Source organism: Rhineura floridana, chromosome 18, assembly GCF_030035675.1.
Source record: "Rhineura floridana isolate rRhiFlo1 chromosome 18, rRhiFlo1.hap2, whole genome shotgun sequence".
NCBI lineage: Eukaryota > Metazoa > Chordata > Lepidosauria > Squamata > Rhineuridae > Rhineura > Rhineura floridana.
Window position 1 is genome coordinate 21732303 of NC_084497.1, and position 18965 is coordinate 21751267.

At 43.7% G+C, this 18965-nt stretch overlaps 1 protein-coding gene across 2 annotated transcripts in view; it reads left to right on the forward strand.

Moving 5' to 3' along the window:
* Window positions 1–6115, forward strand: part of ENO1 (enolase 1) — a 66876-nt gene extending 60761 nt beyond the window's left edge. For both annotated transcript variants that reach the window (XM_061601266.1, XM_061601265.1), the window contains 4 exons: window positions 1529–1730; window positions 2113–2221; window positions 4686–4744; window positions 5469–6115. In XM_061601266.1, the coding sequence (XP_061457250.1) occupies window positions 1529–1730; window positions 2113–2221; window positions 4686–4744; window positions 5469–5538 (440 nt within the window). In that variant the 3' untranslated portion in view covers window positions 5539–6115. The remainder of the gene's footprint in view (window positions 1–1528; window positions 1731–2112; window positions 2222–4685; window positions 4745–5468) is intronic.
* Window positions 6116–18965: the final 12850 nt, after the last annotated feature.

Consider the following 18965-nt stretch of genomic DNA (forward strand, 5'->3'; position numbering starts at 1 on the left):
TTTTCGATTCCCATCAGCCTCAGCTGATGGGAGTTGGAGTCCAAAGCCTTCTAGAGCAGGGATGTTGAGCAGTTCATAATCCCTGACCATTAGCCTTGCTGGCTGGGAGCTGGGAGTCCAAAACAACTGGAGGATACTTGCTTGGGGAAGGCTGATCTTCAGAATAGCTTCTTCACCCTTATTTTATTTCTGCTTAGCTGGCTGTAGTGCACAAGCTTACAGAATGTTATAACCAGGGAGTTCTTAATAAAGGGTAGACTTTTTTGTATAAAGGTCTTCCCTGTTCTGTAGTCATAGTACCGTCCCAAGACTGCACTACCCACATTAGTTTATTGACATTATGACGGGATTTATAACCCGCCTTTTCTCTCCTAAGTGGAAGATGCCCCAAATGGCTAAGAAAATATTTTAAATGGCATTTTAAAAAAGCAAACAGTAATATCAGTAATCGGTACTTTAAAAAAGAAATACAGAAAGCCACAGTAAAACATCAAAGAATTAAAAAAACAAACCCAAACCAAAAAGCCAGGTGGAGAAAAAAAAACTGAAGCAGTAGAAAAAGGACTGTTGCTCTTCATATGAACCAGCACCTAGACCCTGCGGTCTTTGTTAGAGGCCTGTCTCCATGTGCCTCCCATGAGAGGTGCTGAGGTGGGTGGCTACGAGAATGGGCCTTTCCATTGGTGGCCCCCTTGTCTGTTTAATGTTGTCCCAAGAGACACGCCTGGTGCTATCCTTGTCAGTTTTTAGGTGTCAGGGTAAGACCTTCATTCACTCAGGCCTTGGATAACAGCTGGCCTCTGGTGGTGCACATCTTTTAGTGGGGTGGGTAGGACTTGTCTTTATTATATTATTGGATGAGCATTGTTAGGTGTTCTGTATTATACATTCTAAATGTTATGGTTTTCAATCGATTTTATCTGTTGTATTTCATCTTGAATGTCTTTTGAGACTTTTTTAAAGTAAAAAGTGACAGAACAAATGTAATAAATCATAGGCTTACTGAAAAAAGAATTGCCAAATGATGATGGAACACAGAGCCAAAGCCTCTGGCAATCAGAAGACCCCCCAGATACCAGAAGGCCATCATGGAAAAGTCCCTCTTGCATGTCACCACCATCAGAAGCAGAGCTTGGGAAAGTTACTTTTTTTGAACTACAACTCCCATCAGCCCCAGCCAGCATAGCCACTGGATTGGGCTGATGGGAGTTGTAGTTCAAAAAAGTAACTTTTCCAAGCTCTGATATTCAGAAGGCACAAATGGGCCTTATCAGATGACCCTGGAGGATAAAAAATTGCATCCTTCCTCTGAATATGTAGATCCACCCTTAGTTACTTGCGCTAAGTTGCTAGTCAACCTTGCTTTCTGTAAAAAGGAAGTAAATGATTTGCCATGGCGATGACAGGGAAGGCTGTACAGCACCAGGCACACTAAAAGCCCCACATAGCTTGCCATAATTAGTAAACTACCTGGCTCCCTGATAGTCAGTAACAGCTTCCTTCTATTCCCCCTTCCCCAAATTGTCAGTGGTTTCCATTGAAGACCCTTTTGACCAAGATGACTGGGCTGCTTGGAAGAAGTTCACAGCCAGTGCGGGCATCCAGGTGGTGGGCGACGACCTGACAGTGACCAACCCAAAACGCATTGCCAAAGCTGTAGAAGACAAGTCCTGTAACTGCCTGCTGCTCAAAGTGAACCAGATCGGCTCAGTCACAGAGTCGCTCCAGGCGTAAGTATTTTTTCCTTGCATTTTGGAGGCAGGTGGGGGAGGCACTCGGGTTGAAGCAGGAGCTGGGATAAGGTGAGAGCAGAAGTGGGCAGACTTTTCTCAGGCTTGCTGGATCTTCTGTTTTTTTTTAACTGGAACCCCAAGATCATACCAACCACAACCCAGTACAACTCCCATCAGCCCTGGCCATTGACCATGCTAGGGTTCATGGGAGTTGTAGTTTAGAAACACCTGGAGGGTCACAGGTTCCCCTGTGGGGAAGGCATTCTGAACTAGCGGCCGTCGGCATAAGCACATGCATCTGTAAGCCAGTCTTGAAATGGCTAGTGATCTGAATGGGACAAACCTGCAAATAATCTTTCCCCACCTGTTCTTGCTTCAGCTGCAAGCTCGCCCAGTCCAACGGCTGGGGTGTGATGGTGAGCCATCGCTCTGGAGAAACGGAAGACACTTTCATTGCGGACCTGGTGGTTGGGCTCTGCACTGGACAGGTGAGTCTTTCCCTGCCTAGAAGGTTGCTTTTGCTTTCCAGGTGGAGAAGAAGTTGGGTGAGGGACCTGTGGGTGTCTTGCCTTCCAGATGTTGCTGGACTGCAACTCCCACCAGCTCCAGCTGGCAGGGCTAATGGTTGGAGGTGATGGGAATTTTAGTACTGAGCAACATCTGACAGGTCACAGGTTTCTCATCCATGCAAAGAAGGGGATTGGTTGGCTTGCATAGGCTTGAAAATGAAAATTGACTGCCTTCAAGTCGATTCCGACTTACGGTGACCCTATGAATAGGGATTTCATGGTAAGCGGTATTCAGAGGGGGTTTACCATTGCCTCCCTTTGAGGCTAGTCGTTCCCAGCTGGCTAGGGCCTGCTCAGCTTGCCGCAACTGCCAGCTGGGGGACAACTGGGCTCCTTGGGACTCTGCAGCTTGCCCACAGCTGCACAGGTGGCAGGGCATGTAGCCCCTGAGCCACTCATTGTGGGGTGATCTTTAGCTGGCCCTTGACACCCAGGAGACATGAGCAGGGATTTGAACTCGCAGACTCTGGACTCCCAGCCAGGTTCTCCTCCCCACAGTAGCCAAGGCTATTAGTGGCTACTAGCCATGATGGCTATGTTCTGTGGAGGCAGTATGCTTCTGAATACCAGTTGCTGAAAACCGCAGGAGGGGAGAGTGCTCTTATTTATTTATTATTATTTATTATTTCAATTTATATACCGCCCTTAGCAGAATAGCTCTCAGGGCGGTGAACAAACAAGATAAAATACAATATATCATAATAAAAATCATAAAAACATATACAAACAAACAACAAAAAACACTACAAAAACACAATACGACAAAAATTAAAAATACGGATTAAAAGATTAAAATGGTTAAGAAAATTAAAATGCCTGGGAGCATAAAAAGGTCTTTACCTGGCGCCGGAAAGATAAAAGTGTAGGGGCCAGGCGTACCTCTTCGGGGAGGCTGTTCCACAACTCAGGGGCCACCACAGAAAAGGCCCTAGATCTAGTAACCACCCTCCGGGCTTCCCGATGGGTTGGTACCCGGAGGAGGGCCTTAGATTCTGAACGAAGTGAACGGGTAGGTTCGTATTGAGAGAGGCGTTCCACAAGGTATTGAGGTCCCACGCCGTGTAAGGCTTTATAGGTAAGAACCAGCACCTTGAATCTCGCCCGGAAGCAAATAGGAAGCCAGTGCAGACGCGCCAAGACAGGTGTTATATGCGAAGACCGACTGGTTCTCGTCAGTAGTCCGGCAATTGCGTTCTGCACCAGCTGAAGCTTCCGAATTGTCTTCAGGGGCAGCCCTACGTAGAGCGCATTACAGTAATCCAATCTTGAAGTTACCAGAGCGTGAACAACGGAGGCACTCAGATTCTGCTTGCTGGCTTCCCAGAGGCATCTGGTTGGCCACTATGAGAACAGGATGTTGGACTAGATGAGCCACTTACATGATCCAGCAGGCTGTTGTTAATGTTCTTAAAATTGTGATAATTGCGGAGATGATTGTATTAACACCTACAGAGGGGTGAGGAACCATTTGCAAGAAACAGAGATAGCACAGATATTCTGGCATTAGTAAGCTAATTAACACACTTTTTCAATAAACGCCCCTTGTCTCGATTTAATCCATAAATGATGGCACTGAATTTCCTCGTGAATTCAGCTGTTCCATTTTATATTCTTCCTCTTTAGTTCCTTTGTTCCAGAATTAGGGTTGCCAACACACCAGGGTAAGAAAAAAAATAAAATAAGAACAGGATTAAAGTTTGTTTTACTGATTTTATTTGTGTTAAAAGAGTTTTTGGTAGATAGATATTGCAGTGGAGTGCAGAAATAACTGGTCTAAGACTGGTAGTTGAAAGGATAAAGACACTGAAGATTTATTACTACAAAGAAGTTATACATGCTGAAGCAGCTGTGTGGCCTGCACTCAGGGAACCATTGCTAAAAGAGAACATAAAGACAGGAACACGAAGGAGGAGCAAAGCCTGCAACAACAACAAACACTTTAGAGAAGTAATCAGCAGAGGGAAGAATAGATTGCCCTTTTCTCTATTGCCCCCTTCCCCCACTGGTTCAGGCCACTTTCAGCATGCGTTGGTGCTTTACTCCCAGCGTTTTGAATCTGGTGGCCCTGAAAGTCACTGTGAACCCAGCTGTCACAGCGAACCAGCCGCTTCACTTTCCTTCTTCACCTCAGCATATTGAGTGTAACTTGGAGAATTGTTTATGAGACTGTTGTGATGACGTCAGGTTTGGCTCCTGATGTACTGTGATGTCAGCCTGTTCTATCTCGTGCTGCATTGATATTTCAACGTAATAAAACAAATAACTAAATCAGAAATGGATTAGAGTGTATGACAAATAAGGGAGTGGGGAGACACGATTGCTTGCAAGCTCCCAAATCCTTTCCTTAATGTTTCCTGCTTAACTTTTGTCTTTCTCTCTCCAGATCAAGACTGGTGCTCCCTGTCGATCTGAACGTTTAGCCAAGTATAACCAGCTTCTGAGGTAAGGATTAAGTTGAGGAACTGATTTAGATAAATTAGGGGAAGCGGATCATGTTCGCCGGCCATGATCTTTCCATCTGTTTGGCATGACCTGTGAAGGAGCCTACTTGGTGAAAACATTGTGCATGTAATTTTATTTGTCAGTCGCTTCCCAAAACTGTCAGGATGTCCCGGAATGGCAGAAAATAAAATAGAAAATAATACAGAAAAATCAGTAGTGGTTAAAAACAATGCAATACAGAACAAATATTGGACTATCCATAAAAAATACCACCTAGAAACAAAAGGGAAAAGGGAACCCGGGAACTCGTATAGGCAGTGTGGAGAACCTCTAATGGATCCCGATGTAGTCTTCCAAGTGTGTAGAAACTGGCAATGCTGTTCAGAGGTAAAATTTGCATTCATTGCTGTGCCCACTTTTCCCCACCACTAGCATGTGGCCCCTGGAAAGTTGCCCAGAAGGGAATGTGGCCCTTGGGCCAAAAAGGTTCCCCACCCCTGGTATATAGGATAATGCTTCATGCATCTAATGGAAGTGGACTTATCCAGAAAAGTTGCTGGTGCCATATTCAGTTTGTTAGCCCCAAGGCTTTTGCTTTTGATCAGTATAGATCTGGTTTTTTTAAAAAGCAGATTGTACACTCTCTGCTGGAAATTAATGCTTCTCCCACTTGACTTGTTGCTGTTCTCTCTCTCCCTCTCTCCCCCCCTCAACCTTTCCTCAGGATTGAAGAGGAACTGGGAAGCAAGGCCCGCTTTGCCGGCAGGAACTTCAGGAACCCCCGTGTCAAATAAGCCGCTTGTAGGCTCTGATGAGGCTCTTCTTCCCTGGTTGTGGTTGAATGCACTAGTCACCTAAATTTGGGGGGAGGGTTTAAAAATAAAACCGACCCTTGTGGTACCTGCATAGTACAATAGAAGGGCAGCTGATGGAACCAGATGAAACTCTTTGCAGGTCCTCTCATTCTAGGTGACTCCATCTAGTGCGTTCCATCTTCTTTATCTATCTCATATCCCCAGCTCTGATCTGTTGCTTTTAAAAGCTCATGGCTGCTTTTTGTGAACAGATACCCTCCCTTACCCATCTCCGTCTTCCTGTAGAAAGTGTTTCATTCGGTGTAATGAAACGAAGGAGAGTGTCCCACTGTTGCTGGCAGGAAAGTTGTAACGCTGCCGCCATTTTTTTTGGCCTTCCTCATGACTGAGGGTAATGAGTGTTTATTTCTCCCTCCCTCTCCCTGCTTCTCTTTCTCTCCCCCCCCCCTTTTCCCAACTTAGTGTGTGGAAGCTATGTAACTTGCAGTGCAGCCTGAGGTGCCTGCAAAACAGCAAACAGTAGTTCTCATGTGAGGTAAATAAAAACAGAAACTTCTTTGTGGTCTGGAGTTAACCTTTCTGCTGCCGGACACTTCCCTTTAAGGTGTGAAGTAAAGAGAGAGCAACCTCAAGAGAGAGGGTGTGCATGAGGGGGAGGCCTTTGGAAGTACCAAAAAACAAAATGGCGGTTTATTTTATTTTATTTATATTTTTTAATTTATTTTATTTATTTGTTTCATTTATAAACCGCCCATAGCAAGTAGCTCTCTGGGCGGTGTACAAATGGGTTAAAATACAAAAATAACACAGTAAAATCAGATTACAAACGATAATAGAAGCAACAAAACAAAATAATATGTTGAACAAAATATAAAAGTTTAAAAGTCATGAACATTAAACATTAAAATGCCTGGGAGCATAGCCAGGTCTTAACCTGGTGCCGAAATGATAGTAACGTAGGCGCCAGGCGTACCTCTTCGGGGAGGCTGTTCCACAATTCGGGGGCCACTACAGAAAAGGCCCTAGATCTAGTAACTGTCCTCCGGGCAAAGACAAAATGGCAGCTGGCTTCTCACCTGTCTCATCTCACTTCATTCTTCTACAAATTGTCCTGTGGTGCAGCTAGGTAATTTTTGACCTCCCCCCCATAACACACACACAGATGTTGCCGGACTCCCAACCACCCTTCATCCTAGCACACTTTAGGGTAGTGTACAACAACTTACCCATCACATCATCTTTTTATACATCAACAAGACTTCAAAGCTCTTCACATACATGCTATCCCCTGTAGCAATACACAACATTGGGCCTTCCCAGACTAGACCCATTGAAATGAATAACACTAAGTTAGCCATGGCCACTTACTTCAGTGGGTCTACTCTGAGTAGGACTATTGGATACAACCTGTATGGCAAACTAAAATATGATTGGGATGAAAGGCTAAGCAAAGCGTAGCTGTCTAAGCTTGCTGTTAGTGGCTCTCTGAATGCATACACTCATAACTTGTACAGCTGTGTATGCAGAATCTGAGTTTGGTATAAGCAGATCTAAGCTTCACATGTTTGCTGGGGGGAGAGCCTTGAACAATGGCACTTTGTCCCTGGAAAAAGTTCAAGCTGTTGCCACTGACTCAGACTTTTGCTGTGTTCCTGAAGCTGCAAAGCCTGGTTTGGGCCTGGCATCCACCCCTAAAGTTGCATTCTTTTCTTTGTTGTAGTACCACTGGTGTAAACAGTGTGCCCATTGCAACTGCTGGTGGGTGGAATGTCTGCAGCCCCAATGAATATGTAGAGCCAGCCAATTGTACTTGTGACCCCAGCCTCCCAGTTGAGTTCAAGAAGTAACACAGACTTTAAGAACATAAGAAGAGCCTGCTGGGTCAGGGCAGTGGCCCATCTAGTCCAGCATCCTGTTCTCACAGTGGCCAACCAGGTGCCTGGGGGAAGCTTTAGAAGGAGGAAGCTGAAAGATAATAGTAGCAGGAGATGAAACTTATTTTAAATAAGATGAATTGTCTCTAAAAGTCAACAGGATATATTCCAAGTGCCCCCTGGTGGACTATGAGTAGTACAGCAATACTTGTGTCAGTTCATTCTGGACCGCAAGTGAAATTTACAAAGCTTTTTTGGTGGTTTCTCTGAAAGCTAAAAAATATTTTCTATCTTTTAAAAGATCAGTATTATTCTAATATTGCATGCAAAAGCTGTGTGTTGCATATCAAAGTGAGTGCATAGCAGAAGTTAATTAAAAATTGTGGCTTCTTGATTTGTCCCTGAATCTAAGTAATGACATAAGATTTGTCAATTATGAGTTGCATAATGTATTTACATAGAAAGCTAGAAACTGACTCTATATGAACCACACTCTTGGTCTGACTAGCAGAGTATTGTATACACCAGTGGTTCTTCACCTTTTTTGGGTCATGGACTCCTTTGAGAATCTGATGAAAGCTATGGACCCCCTCCCCATAAAGATGTCCATAAATACAGACAAAAAAAATTGTGCCTGGTTCACAGACTCCCTGAAGCACACCCATACACCCCAGATTAAGAACCCCCTGGTCTACACCGGCACAGAGTTTCAGGTGGGACATTCCCACCTCTACCTGGAAATTGCAAGTAGGTTGAAGAATGTCTGTTTTTGTTAGAGCATCTGATGGGCACTTTTAAACAAAACTTAAATTAAGTAGATACCTGTGTATGTATAGAGCCAGTAGTTTGTATGTAGAGAACTGTTTTGCTCCATATGGATGTGATAGGGTAAATGAGGTCTGATTCACCAATATTAATGTCCCCCTGGTTTCTTATAAGTTGAGCAGGAATTGGAGCTGTCCCATTCTTAACATAATTTTTCAAACTTGTTGAACTCTAGCCACTTTCTAAATGTACTCCCTGAGCCGTGAGGCACTTGAGATTTTCCCCTGTGAAAATCTGGTTCCTTGTGAAAGCCCTGAGAGCCTCACTACTTCCTTGGTCATGAGATGATGAAAAAATGGAAATGAACTGCCTTCAAGTTGATCCTGATTTATGGCGGCCCTATGAATAGGGTTTTCATGGGAACAGTGAGCTTTTAGCTCTATACACGAGGGCGGCACTCCCATTCTGTGACCCATGGCAGTGTCAAGTCCTGCAACCTGACCCTGCTGTGGATAGAGGAGAGGGATCTCCCAAGCATTCTCCCCAATGCAGACTGGACAGGCTTCAGTAAGCCCATCCACATGCCCCACCTTTCTCATGGATGACAGGTCTCCCAAGTGGTATTGTAGCTCCCCCTACAGCTCAGAGCCTCAACAAGAGGAGAGGAGCAAAAGTATTTGCTGAAGCGTTTCCTCTCTGAGCTGTAGGGGGAGCTACAACACCACTTGGAGACCTCTTGTCATCCATGAAGAAACCGTTTAAGGTAAGAACAAACTGTTCTATCTCCCATCAGTGTGAATGCTGTGTGCACTATGAGTGCGTGCTCTGCTATCACCCAAGATGGTGGCAGGGGCTTCCCTAAAGGGCTGATGCCCCCCCATCTTGGTTGATAATAGGTATGTGTGCTGTGTGCACACATCACATGACATGGGGTGGGTGGGACAGGCGGACAGGCTTATTAGCCCTGTGCTATCGATATGGCAGGGGTTTGGGGGCTATGTCACTGTGGGCCTGCGGCAGGCTGTTACCCAAGGGCCCAGATATGTCTGGCGCCGACCTTGCTCAGATTAATTCTATTGGATCTGACTTTTATGCATATCCCTTAGCAAAAAAATTAAGCATTTGTACACTTTGTGTCGGCATTGATCTGGAGGAGAGAAGTGACTACCTGTTATTTAAAAATCCAAATAGACCGTGAGCCTAAATATAGTCTGAGCTCTGCTGCTGCAATCCATGAGCTTTCCGATAGGCTGGCCCTCACAATCCTTGCAGGCCACTGCACATACGTATGTGGATTGAACATTGACATTAGAACAGGGCACCGTCAACTCTTCCTAAAACATGAGAAGGAAGAGAGAGGCCTAGGTTCTCAAGCTTGTTTTTTGTAGGCCCTGACAAACATGTTCGTTGCATTTATATCCTATGTTTACTCCCAAAAAAACTCAAGGTGCTGTACATGGCTCTTTTCTCTTTATCCTCACAACACCCCTGTGAAGTAGGTTAGGCTAATTGCTGATGACTGGCTCAAGGTTAGCCACCAAGCTTCATGGCCATGTGGGGATTTGAACTCTGGTCTCTCCCTAGTCCACTACACCAAACTGGTGTGATCTTGTTTTCTTAGATTATTCCCTCTCGTGCTTGCTTTGGTATATTTTCTGAAACCAGCCAGAAGGAAGGGGAAAAGGAAAGGAACAGAGAGTGCTCTGGCAAAACTCCGTATATTCTAGAGTGAGCACAGCGGCCAGCAATTAAATCTGCTGTTCCCTGAAACAAGGTTCTGCGGTTCTGCTTGTTGCAGAAACATCAAATTCCTTCAACAACCCGGACTGATGGCTTGTGCCTCTTCCATAGTTGTTTTTATGCTGAGGCACTCTGCCCTCTTGTGGAAAAGTAAGGAGCCTCTCCTGAGGACTGCTGCTCTGCTAGCTCTTCCACTTGAGAACCAAAATCGTGCCAAGGACGGCTGTTACCTGTCAGTATTCATTGGCTCTCTTGCATTAAAACATTCTGCCCTTCTGCAAAAAGGGAGGGAAATGTTGGTCTCATGGCCCACTCCCAAATCTACAGTTGCAGTTGTTCAGGGCTAGAAGGAGTGCCCAGGTTCAGCCCGCAGCAGCATGAGAGAGACCCCTGCCTGAAACCTAATACAGTGGTGGCTGAACAAGGAGGAAGCTTTCACAGCAGTGCCAACCCCCTGGGCTTGTAAGCAGGAATGCAGGCTGGTGGGGACTGGCTGAGGCCAGACTGGGGTTGGTGGGGGCAGCGCCTTGTTTGTCCTGATGGACCAACTCCTGTAACCATTAATACCTTTGTTGGACAATACCGAGAGAGTTCATGCATGCCCACAATAACATAGTCCTTATGGGGCACTTTTCAGCTTCCAAAGTGTAAGCCATACATTCTGTTTTGGGGATGAGTGAATTGATTTTTGCTACATGGATTGGAAGAGGAGGTGGTGGAGGAAAAGGAGATATTCTACCATGGCATCAACGGCAATTGAGCAAGTCAAATAATAATTGGAAGCTTGGCCGTTGCATTCCAGGAACGGTCGTAGCTCAGGGGTAGAGCATCTGCTTTGCATACAGAAGGATCCAGCTTCGATTTCCAGGTACAGCTGGGAGAGACTCCTGCCTGAAAACTTGAAGAGCTGCTGCCAGTCAGTGTGGACTATATTGGGCTAGATGGGCCAGTAGTCTGACTCTGTATAAAGCAACTTTCGATGTTCATTGCAGAGAGGCCGCTTTGTTGTGACTTTGGGAAAAGGAGACTCATATGGGAAGGGCTGTAGCTCAGCTGTACTTTGCATGCGGAAGGTCCCAGCTTCAATCCCTGACATCTCTAGGCTGGGCTGGGAATGTCCCCTGCCTAAAACTGGAGAGCTGCTGCCAGTCAGTGTAGACAGTACTGAGTTAGATGGACTAATGGTCTGTATTGGTATAAGGCAGCTTGTTCATTATTTATTGGTTAGATTTATATCCTGCCCTTCAAGTACGAGCCCAGGATGGCATATGTTCCTATGTTGAGGTAGACACTGTTTAAGGTTCTCTGGTTCCAAGCCGGAAACACCAGCATTTTGAAGTGTTCCCAGAAATGTACTGAGAACCAATGCAGCTATTTAAAGACATGTTCCTCATTAACCAGTCATAACTTTTCTGAATACATAACATTAAAAAATTATATTTGCCACAATTGCCATTCTTTTCCTGTCTGGAATCCTGTGCATTTAATAGCTACATGATAAGCAGAGAATCCATCTGTGGTGCTTTATCCATTGCAGGAAGGAGGGAAGTAATCTGTTTCATTTCTGCCTGCAAGGCAAAAACGGGGACCCGTTCTAAAGAGAGTGCCTGATCTTCCCATTGCTTGCTGACTCAATTTGTGTGTGTGTTAAACTACCAAATCACCCCTTGAACGTGTAGATAAATCAGGGCAGAAAACGAGTTCAAGGACTGTTGTCGCAGGATGAACTGACTATGCAAACAGTCCCTAGGGGAACTGGTCGTTACACACATTTGTACAGAGCCAGGAAGGGGAAACAGGCATCTAAAAATGAATGCTCTTGCAGAAGAATCTGAATTAAGTTTCTTTCCCTGTGTATATATTTATGGAAGCAGTTTGGTCATCTTCATTCCCTTAAAATACATTGTAAAAGATGGTGGGGGGGGGAAGGGTGTACAAACTCAAATTGTAGGGGAGTGGAGGAAGGTCATCCATAAAAGCCAATCAGAATATTATACACTAAGCTAATCACCATATTGATATTTGCCTGTTTAATTAGCCTTTCATTCTGCTTTTACAGAGCGCTGAGGAAAGGCGGTGACTCATTCATCATGATTGGAGCTGAGTTGAAATTTCCTGATTGCAGAATAAATTTTTGTTGCTTTTGTTTTTGTTTCTGTGGAATAAGCAGGATCGTTCCTCTTGGTTCCTGAACAGGGAACTACAGTTGGCAGTATTACCTACCATTACTTATCTGTAATCTTCTTAAACATCTGTGTGTGCTTAATACAGAATTCCATGGTAGGTTGATATAGTTGGGGTTGATAGGAGTTCAGATTTCAGAGGATAATGTTATACAAATAAAGCCATTTTATGCATTGGTCCATCTAGCTCAATACTGCCTTCACGAGCCTTCCCCAGCCTAGTGCCGTCGAGATCTTTTGGTGTACAACTTCAATCAGCCAAAGCCACCCCCTCTAAATTAGTTTAAAAGCTGTTCTGCTGTCTTTTTGATAGCAGCAACAGTCTGGTTCCATCCTGATTTAAATGGAGCCCAACCCTTTTGTACAGGTCTGACTTGTTCCAAGTCATTCCCCAGTGACTAACAAATCCAGACCTCTCCTTCCCAACACCATCATCTCATCCACACGTTGAGACTAAATAGCTGGGCCTGTCGAGCTGGCTCTGCATGAGGGAGCAGTAGCATTTCAGAGGAAGGTACCTTGAACGTCCGGGCTTCCAACCTCCCTAGCAATCTAAATTTTGTTTCCAAGCCCTCACAACTACATTTCTCCATGTCACTTGTGCCAACATGTACCACGGCCACTGACTCCTCCCCAGCACCATCTACCATGCTATCTAGATGACGCATGACAATTGCAACCTTTGTACCAGGCAGGCAAGTCAACCTGCGGTCGACATGGCCATCACACATTCAGCTGTCTATGTCCCTAATGATTTAATCACCCACTATCGGGATCCCCCATCCCCTGGAGAAGTATCCTTAATACAAGAGGAAAATTGCTTGCCCCCAAGCAGTAGCATAGTGGCAAATTCAGAAAGGCCGGGTCCCGTCCTTTTTTGCTGTTTGGTTTAGAATGAGATCATCGTTAGTATCTTCTCCCACAACAACAGGCATCCCTAGGAGCCAATAAGCATTAAAGGGGAGAGTGTTAGCTATTGAGAAGGATCTTCTCACTAGCTGATTTATATCCTTTCACTCTGATTGGCTCTAATCAGCAGGAAACGACATGTTAGAAGACTCTTATAAGTGGCTTACATGCTCCCCTTTCATGCCAATTGGCTTGTAAGATCATGGAGACGGGACCCTGCTGGGACCCTGCACCTGAAAAAGTAAGGGGTCTTAGACCCCCCCAGACCCTGGACGACTACACCCCTGCCCCCAAGAAATGTTGGCAAGTAAAAAGTTCCTAAGAGTATTTTTCCATGGCAGAGTTACAAGGCCAAGTAGCTCACAAGGCTGGAGTGGACGTGCACTCCTCAAGGACACGTTGCCAGGACAACCAGCTGTCTTATCAGTATATAGCTGGAAACTCAAACTGGCAGGGTGTGGGGGTCGAGGAGTTTGTATAGAGAGAGCTTGTGATATATTGTCAGTAAAGTAACTCTTAAAACTTATTGCTTGTCCAGCTCATTGCTTCAACTGGCATCTAGCCTGTCACTATACTGTTCTGCATCCTGGGCATCTGCTTGCGCCAGATACAACATCCAACAAGTGGTAGCAGAGGATGGTTACCTGGTGCTGATGGTTACCTGGTGCTGAGGATTGCAGAAAAGCGGCAGAGAAAAGCCAGAACTGCAGACCAGCGAGTAAAACAGCAGAAAGACGGAGAAACCGAAAGCTGAGCTGAAAGCTGTGAGAGAGCCGTGGGAATAACTGACTGAAGGACACAGGTGAGAAGCTCCAATTACAAAGGCGGTGAACTGTGAAAAGCGAAAATATGTCTGTTACGTTATCGGCCGGGATTCCCTTGGAAAGGCTGACAGGGAAAAATTATGGCACTTGGAAACAGAGAATGCAGGCTTTTCTAGTGAAAGAAGACCTGTGGAAAGCTATCGCAGAAGACCCACCCGCCGGGGTGCCTATTCCAGCAGATTGGAGAAGGCTGGATGAGAGGGCAAAGGCGTTAATTGTTCTTGCTATTGATGATTCTCAATTATTGCACGTGCGTGATGCAACAACGGCAAAGGAAACCTGGGAAACTTTAAGAAATATTCATGTGAAAAAGACTGCCAGTTCTAAAATATATCTTGCCAGAAGATTGTATCAGATGCGCTTATCTGGAGATACAACCATGTCAGAGCATTTGTTGGAAATAGACTGTTTACTGAGTTGTCAGAACGTGAAATTGAACATTCTCAAACACAAAAAGTGTATATCACATTAGCTTCACTAGATTCAAGTTATGATAGTCTGGTGAGCTCTTTGGAAGCAATGGGCGATGCAAATCTCAATATGGATTATATAGAAGGCAAACTTTTACAAGAATTTCAAAGAAGGCAAGAAATGGCAAAGCAGGAAAAGACTGAGTCTAAACACAACGTGGAAAAACAGAACAACAAAGCTGCACAAGAGAGACTGTATGGACAAAAGGCATGTTATTTTTGTGGTTCCAGGCAACATCTACAAAGGAATTGTGAAGCAAGAAGAAGAGAAAGAGAAAGAAAACCATGTGTACAGGTGATCTGTGCTAGTAAGAATAAGCAATGTATTAACAATGAGCAGGGAAATAACTGTAAAGATTTATGGGCAATTGACAGTGGGGCAACAAATAGTATAATCAAAGATAAATCTATGTTTCATACATTTTGTGACGTAGAGGATCATGTAATAATGGCTGATGGATCTAAGAAACAGATCAAAAATAGGGGTACAGTGAAATTAGCAGGTTTTAATACGATTATGACAGATGTGCTGTTTATTCCAGATGTTGAAAGTAACATAATGTCAGTTTCTAAACTTAATGGAATGGGGTTCAATGTGTTGTTTCAAAGGGGCTCATGTCAAGTCATGAAAGGGAACAAAATATTCATGAAAGGGATAGTAAAGAACTCATTGTTCTACCTACACTTGAAACAAACAAATCATGTGCTTATGTGTGCCAATGAGAAACCCCACAATAATTGTGTACATTTATGGCACAGAAAATTGGGACATATAGGATATCAAAATGTGGTGAAAGCAACTGAAAATAGTAAAGATGTGACATTAAGAAATTGTGGTAAATATGTAGCCTGTAACGTGTGTCAGCAAACCAAAGCAATTGTGTCAGCAAGAAACACTGAAGCCAAGTCTAGTACAAATGCACCCACAGTACATGACAGAGAAACAGGGGTAAAAGAATACCTGGGTAAAAGTGACAAGCAAATGTTGAGATGTTCTGGAAGGGCAAATGTGAGTGTGCTGCCTGACAGATTTAGGATTGCCACAGTAAAGGGGATTGAAGCACAAACACACAGGGTAATGGATGCTGACACATTATACTTGGAGTGTGTAAAACCCAAAGAGATAAACTGATGATGTTTGTAAAACCTCTGAAAAATAAAGGAACAAAGAAATGTAGAAGTACACTGAACTGAACATGTAAACTGAAAAAAAAAGATGATGTATCATGTGGAAGAAAATGATATAAGTAAATGCAGAAATGAATGTAATAAAAATAATGAAACAGAACTGATGTTAATGTAAACAGGATAATATATCATGCAAGAAATGTAAATGTAATGACAAATGGAAGCAAAAATGTGAACAAATGTAAAAGGTGCTGCTTATGGAAAAATAGGTGGGGGTTGTTGGCAAGTAAAAAGTTCCTAAGAGTATTTTTCCATGGCAGAGTTACAAGGCCAAGTAGCTCACAAGGCTGGAGTGGACGTGCACTCCTCAAGGACACGTTGCCAGGACAACCAGCTGTCTTATCAGTATATAGCTGGAAACTCAAACTGGCAGGGTGTGGGGGTCGAGGAGTTTGTATAGAGAGAGCTTGTGATATATTGTCAGTAAAGTAACTCTTAAAACTTATTGCTTGTCCGGCTCATTGCTTCAACTGGCATCTAGCCTGTCACTATACTGTTCTGCATCCTGGGCATCTGCTTGCGCCAGATACAACATCCAACAAGAAATGGGTCCCTTTCTAACTCTTTCAGAGTTATGGCCTCCTTCCCTGAGACCCTCTTTCTCTATGACAGCAGGAGAGCTACCATCCTGGGAATGGGATGCAGCTATCATGTCCCTAAAGGCTTTGTCCAACAGTCTGTCTCCCTTTCTCAGTGTCTCCTCCAGGTTTACCACCTTGGCCACAAAGGAACAAACCTTTTCCCTGAGGGACAGAAGTTCATTGCACTGAGCACCCACCCACAACGTCTGTCCAGCCTGCAGATAGTCATGCATATGACATGTGCAGTGCACTGGAAAGCTCTTTAGTCCTGCTGGCTTTCTACCTTCCCTTTTAGAAGAAGGGTGGGATATAAATTTAACAATCATAATCATATGTGTTTTTTGTAGCTTATAAAGTTAGTTTGCTTGGGATTTGTTAGGTCATTAATGGGAGGGGCAGAGTTGTCTGGCCTCACTGCCCTGCTGGATTTGCCCAGTTGCTTAACTCACTTGTTACTTTGACACTTTGTCACTGGGGCTGAGATGCTGCATCAGCTAGGGCTCCCTCCTTGGCCATGGAGTGGGCTCCCTTGCTAGGTTGTTCCGAATGGATAGCCTTTGCTAGATTCCCCCAGCTGTTAATGCAGGCTATTAGATAAAGAGGTCCTCTTTTGGAAAACACATGGAGGTGTGGCCCAACTACTTGGTTCACCCAAATTCCAGTGAATAGGAATTTGAAAGAGGAATGGATTTCTTCTGGGAATGAGAATTTTTGTGAGGAGAGTGGACAATGGGCAGTGATTAAATGGAGATTAACTCTCTGTGAAAGTTTTATTTTAAAACTGATCCTAGCTTTTAAGTTAGACTTGGACTAAGGTCTACTTTTTGACTTTAGTTTATATGATACATGCAATAACCTTAAACCAGACTTAAACTTTGCTTGAAATAAGGCTTTTTAAAGTGCAAGTTATCCTGAAGTTTTAAGTTGTAACTTACACTCTAGTTTTGAAAAACAACCAACTAGTTTTTAATTTCTGAAGACAGAAACTTTCAGGGGAGAAATTTTTCTAATAAATTATACAGCAATCCAATTAATGTTTACTCTGCCTAGGATTGCAGCTGTAGTAATACAGTAAACTTATGTATGTGCATATGTATATAATTTAATGTGTGGGTAGACAGGATATTAATGAAAAATATGGATGTGTGTTTATGTGTATGTATATGCCAAGTGTGTTTATGCATTTTATTTATTTGATATGAATGTTTCATTCATTAAATGGTATAGATATTCTGTTATAGCTCTTTGTATGTGTAATGCGTATTTATTTTTCTCATGTATTTTCCTTTTAAAACATGGCAGAGAAATCCTGTTAATAAATAATATTGGTGCGATTTGTGCATGTATGTATATGTAGAAAATGTGTATACTTTACTGGGAACGTTTTTTAGTTTATAAAGTAAAAATTGTATTCGTAAATGAATGTGTGTGTATAGCCCATGGATGCATTTTATTTATTTGATGTGAACATTTTGCATTTCTGAGATGGCATAGACCTACATTATGTTCCATACGCATTTTATTTATTTGATGTGAGCATTTTGCTTTGGTATGCAAAAGCTCATGCTGCATGTATATTTTATTTAATTGATGTGAGAATTTCACATTGATGCCCACCGGGGTACATATAGTGTGCATCTATATATAAGAGACTATATGGATCTATTGTTTTCTGTCACACACATATATTACAGTGACTAACAAAACAGGTATAGTAAATTGCTGTGGCAAAATGTTTCAGTTTCCACCTTTAGGGATTTAATATATCTTTGGTTAGCCACTGTAATAAAATACATGGTTTTAGTTATTAACTGCATCCTTCCAGGATCTAGGGGAAAATGTCTGAAGGGCTGTTTGATGCTTTAATGATTGTATTATTTAGCAGAGCTTGGAAAAGTTACTTTTCCAAGCTCTGAATTTTACAGTATATATATATAATTTCAAAACAGATATATCTGTTTGGTCTTTCACTTTTTTCTCATATGTTAGTACTTAGGTTACAATCCAACTCGTATTTAAGCCAGGCTGAAGGGAGTTAGATATGGTGGATTGCTGACTGCGTTGGCAGGGTTCCAGCTCTGCTGGGCTCCACCAGCAGAAGCTCCTCGCCCCAGCTCAGTCGTGGTGGAGCCAGGACCTTGTCGGTTTAGCTGGGGGTCCATTCGGTAAGCACAGCCTGATGGAAGGGGTGCCAGTGGAAGGCCTGAAAAAGTGGTGTGTCGGGGAGGGGCTGAGGGGGGGGATGTATGCAACATCCAACTCCCATTCAGAGAGCTCCTGCAGGTCCTGATCCAGGCCAAAGTTACACCAAAAAAAGGTTGGTCTAAGAAAGTAATTACAATAGAAGTCTGTGGAGAGCACTTACTCCCCTTTAGGGGCATTCATGAGAGCCGGCTTTCACTTTCTGGTCCCCACATGCAGCTCCTGGCTGAGCCTGCGTTCAGCCAGCCTGGAGCTCCCCAACAGCAACTGGATGCTGTGGACCTTCCCACTGGCTCCTTCTCTGCCGGAACCCCTTCCACCGGCTTCCCATGAGCCGGATTGCTCTGTTCGTGTTTTAATAGAATTAACTGAATGCCGATACCACATGGAAAATGTTCACAATACAATATATAGGGGATATAGATTGCTTTTTTTTGGGTGCCAGCACAAAGTAGGTGCTGTGGGCAAAAGAGGTGCTAGTACTCACAGAGAAAGCACCGGCTGCAATCCTGTGTCCAGTTATCTGAGAGTAAGTGCAGTTGAACTCAGTGGGACTTGCTTTTGAGTAGGCACCCATAGGATTGTGCTGTTAGTGTATCCACCTCAGTCCTGCTCAAGGGACCCACTAAAATTAATGGACCCAAGTTAGTCATGTTCATTCACTTCAGTG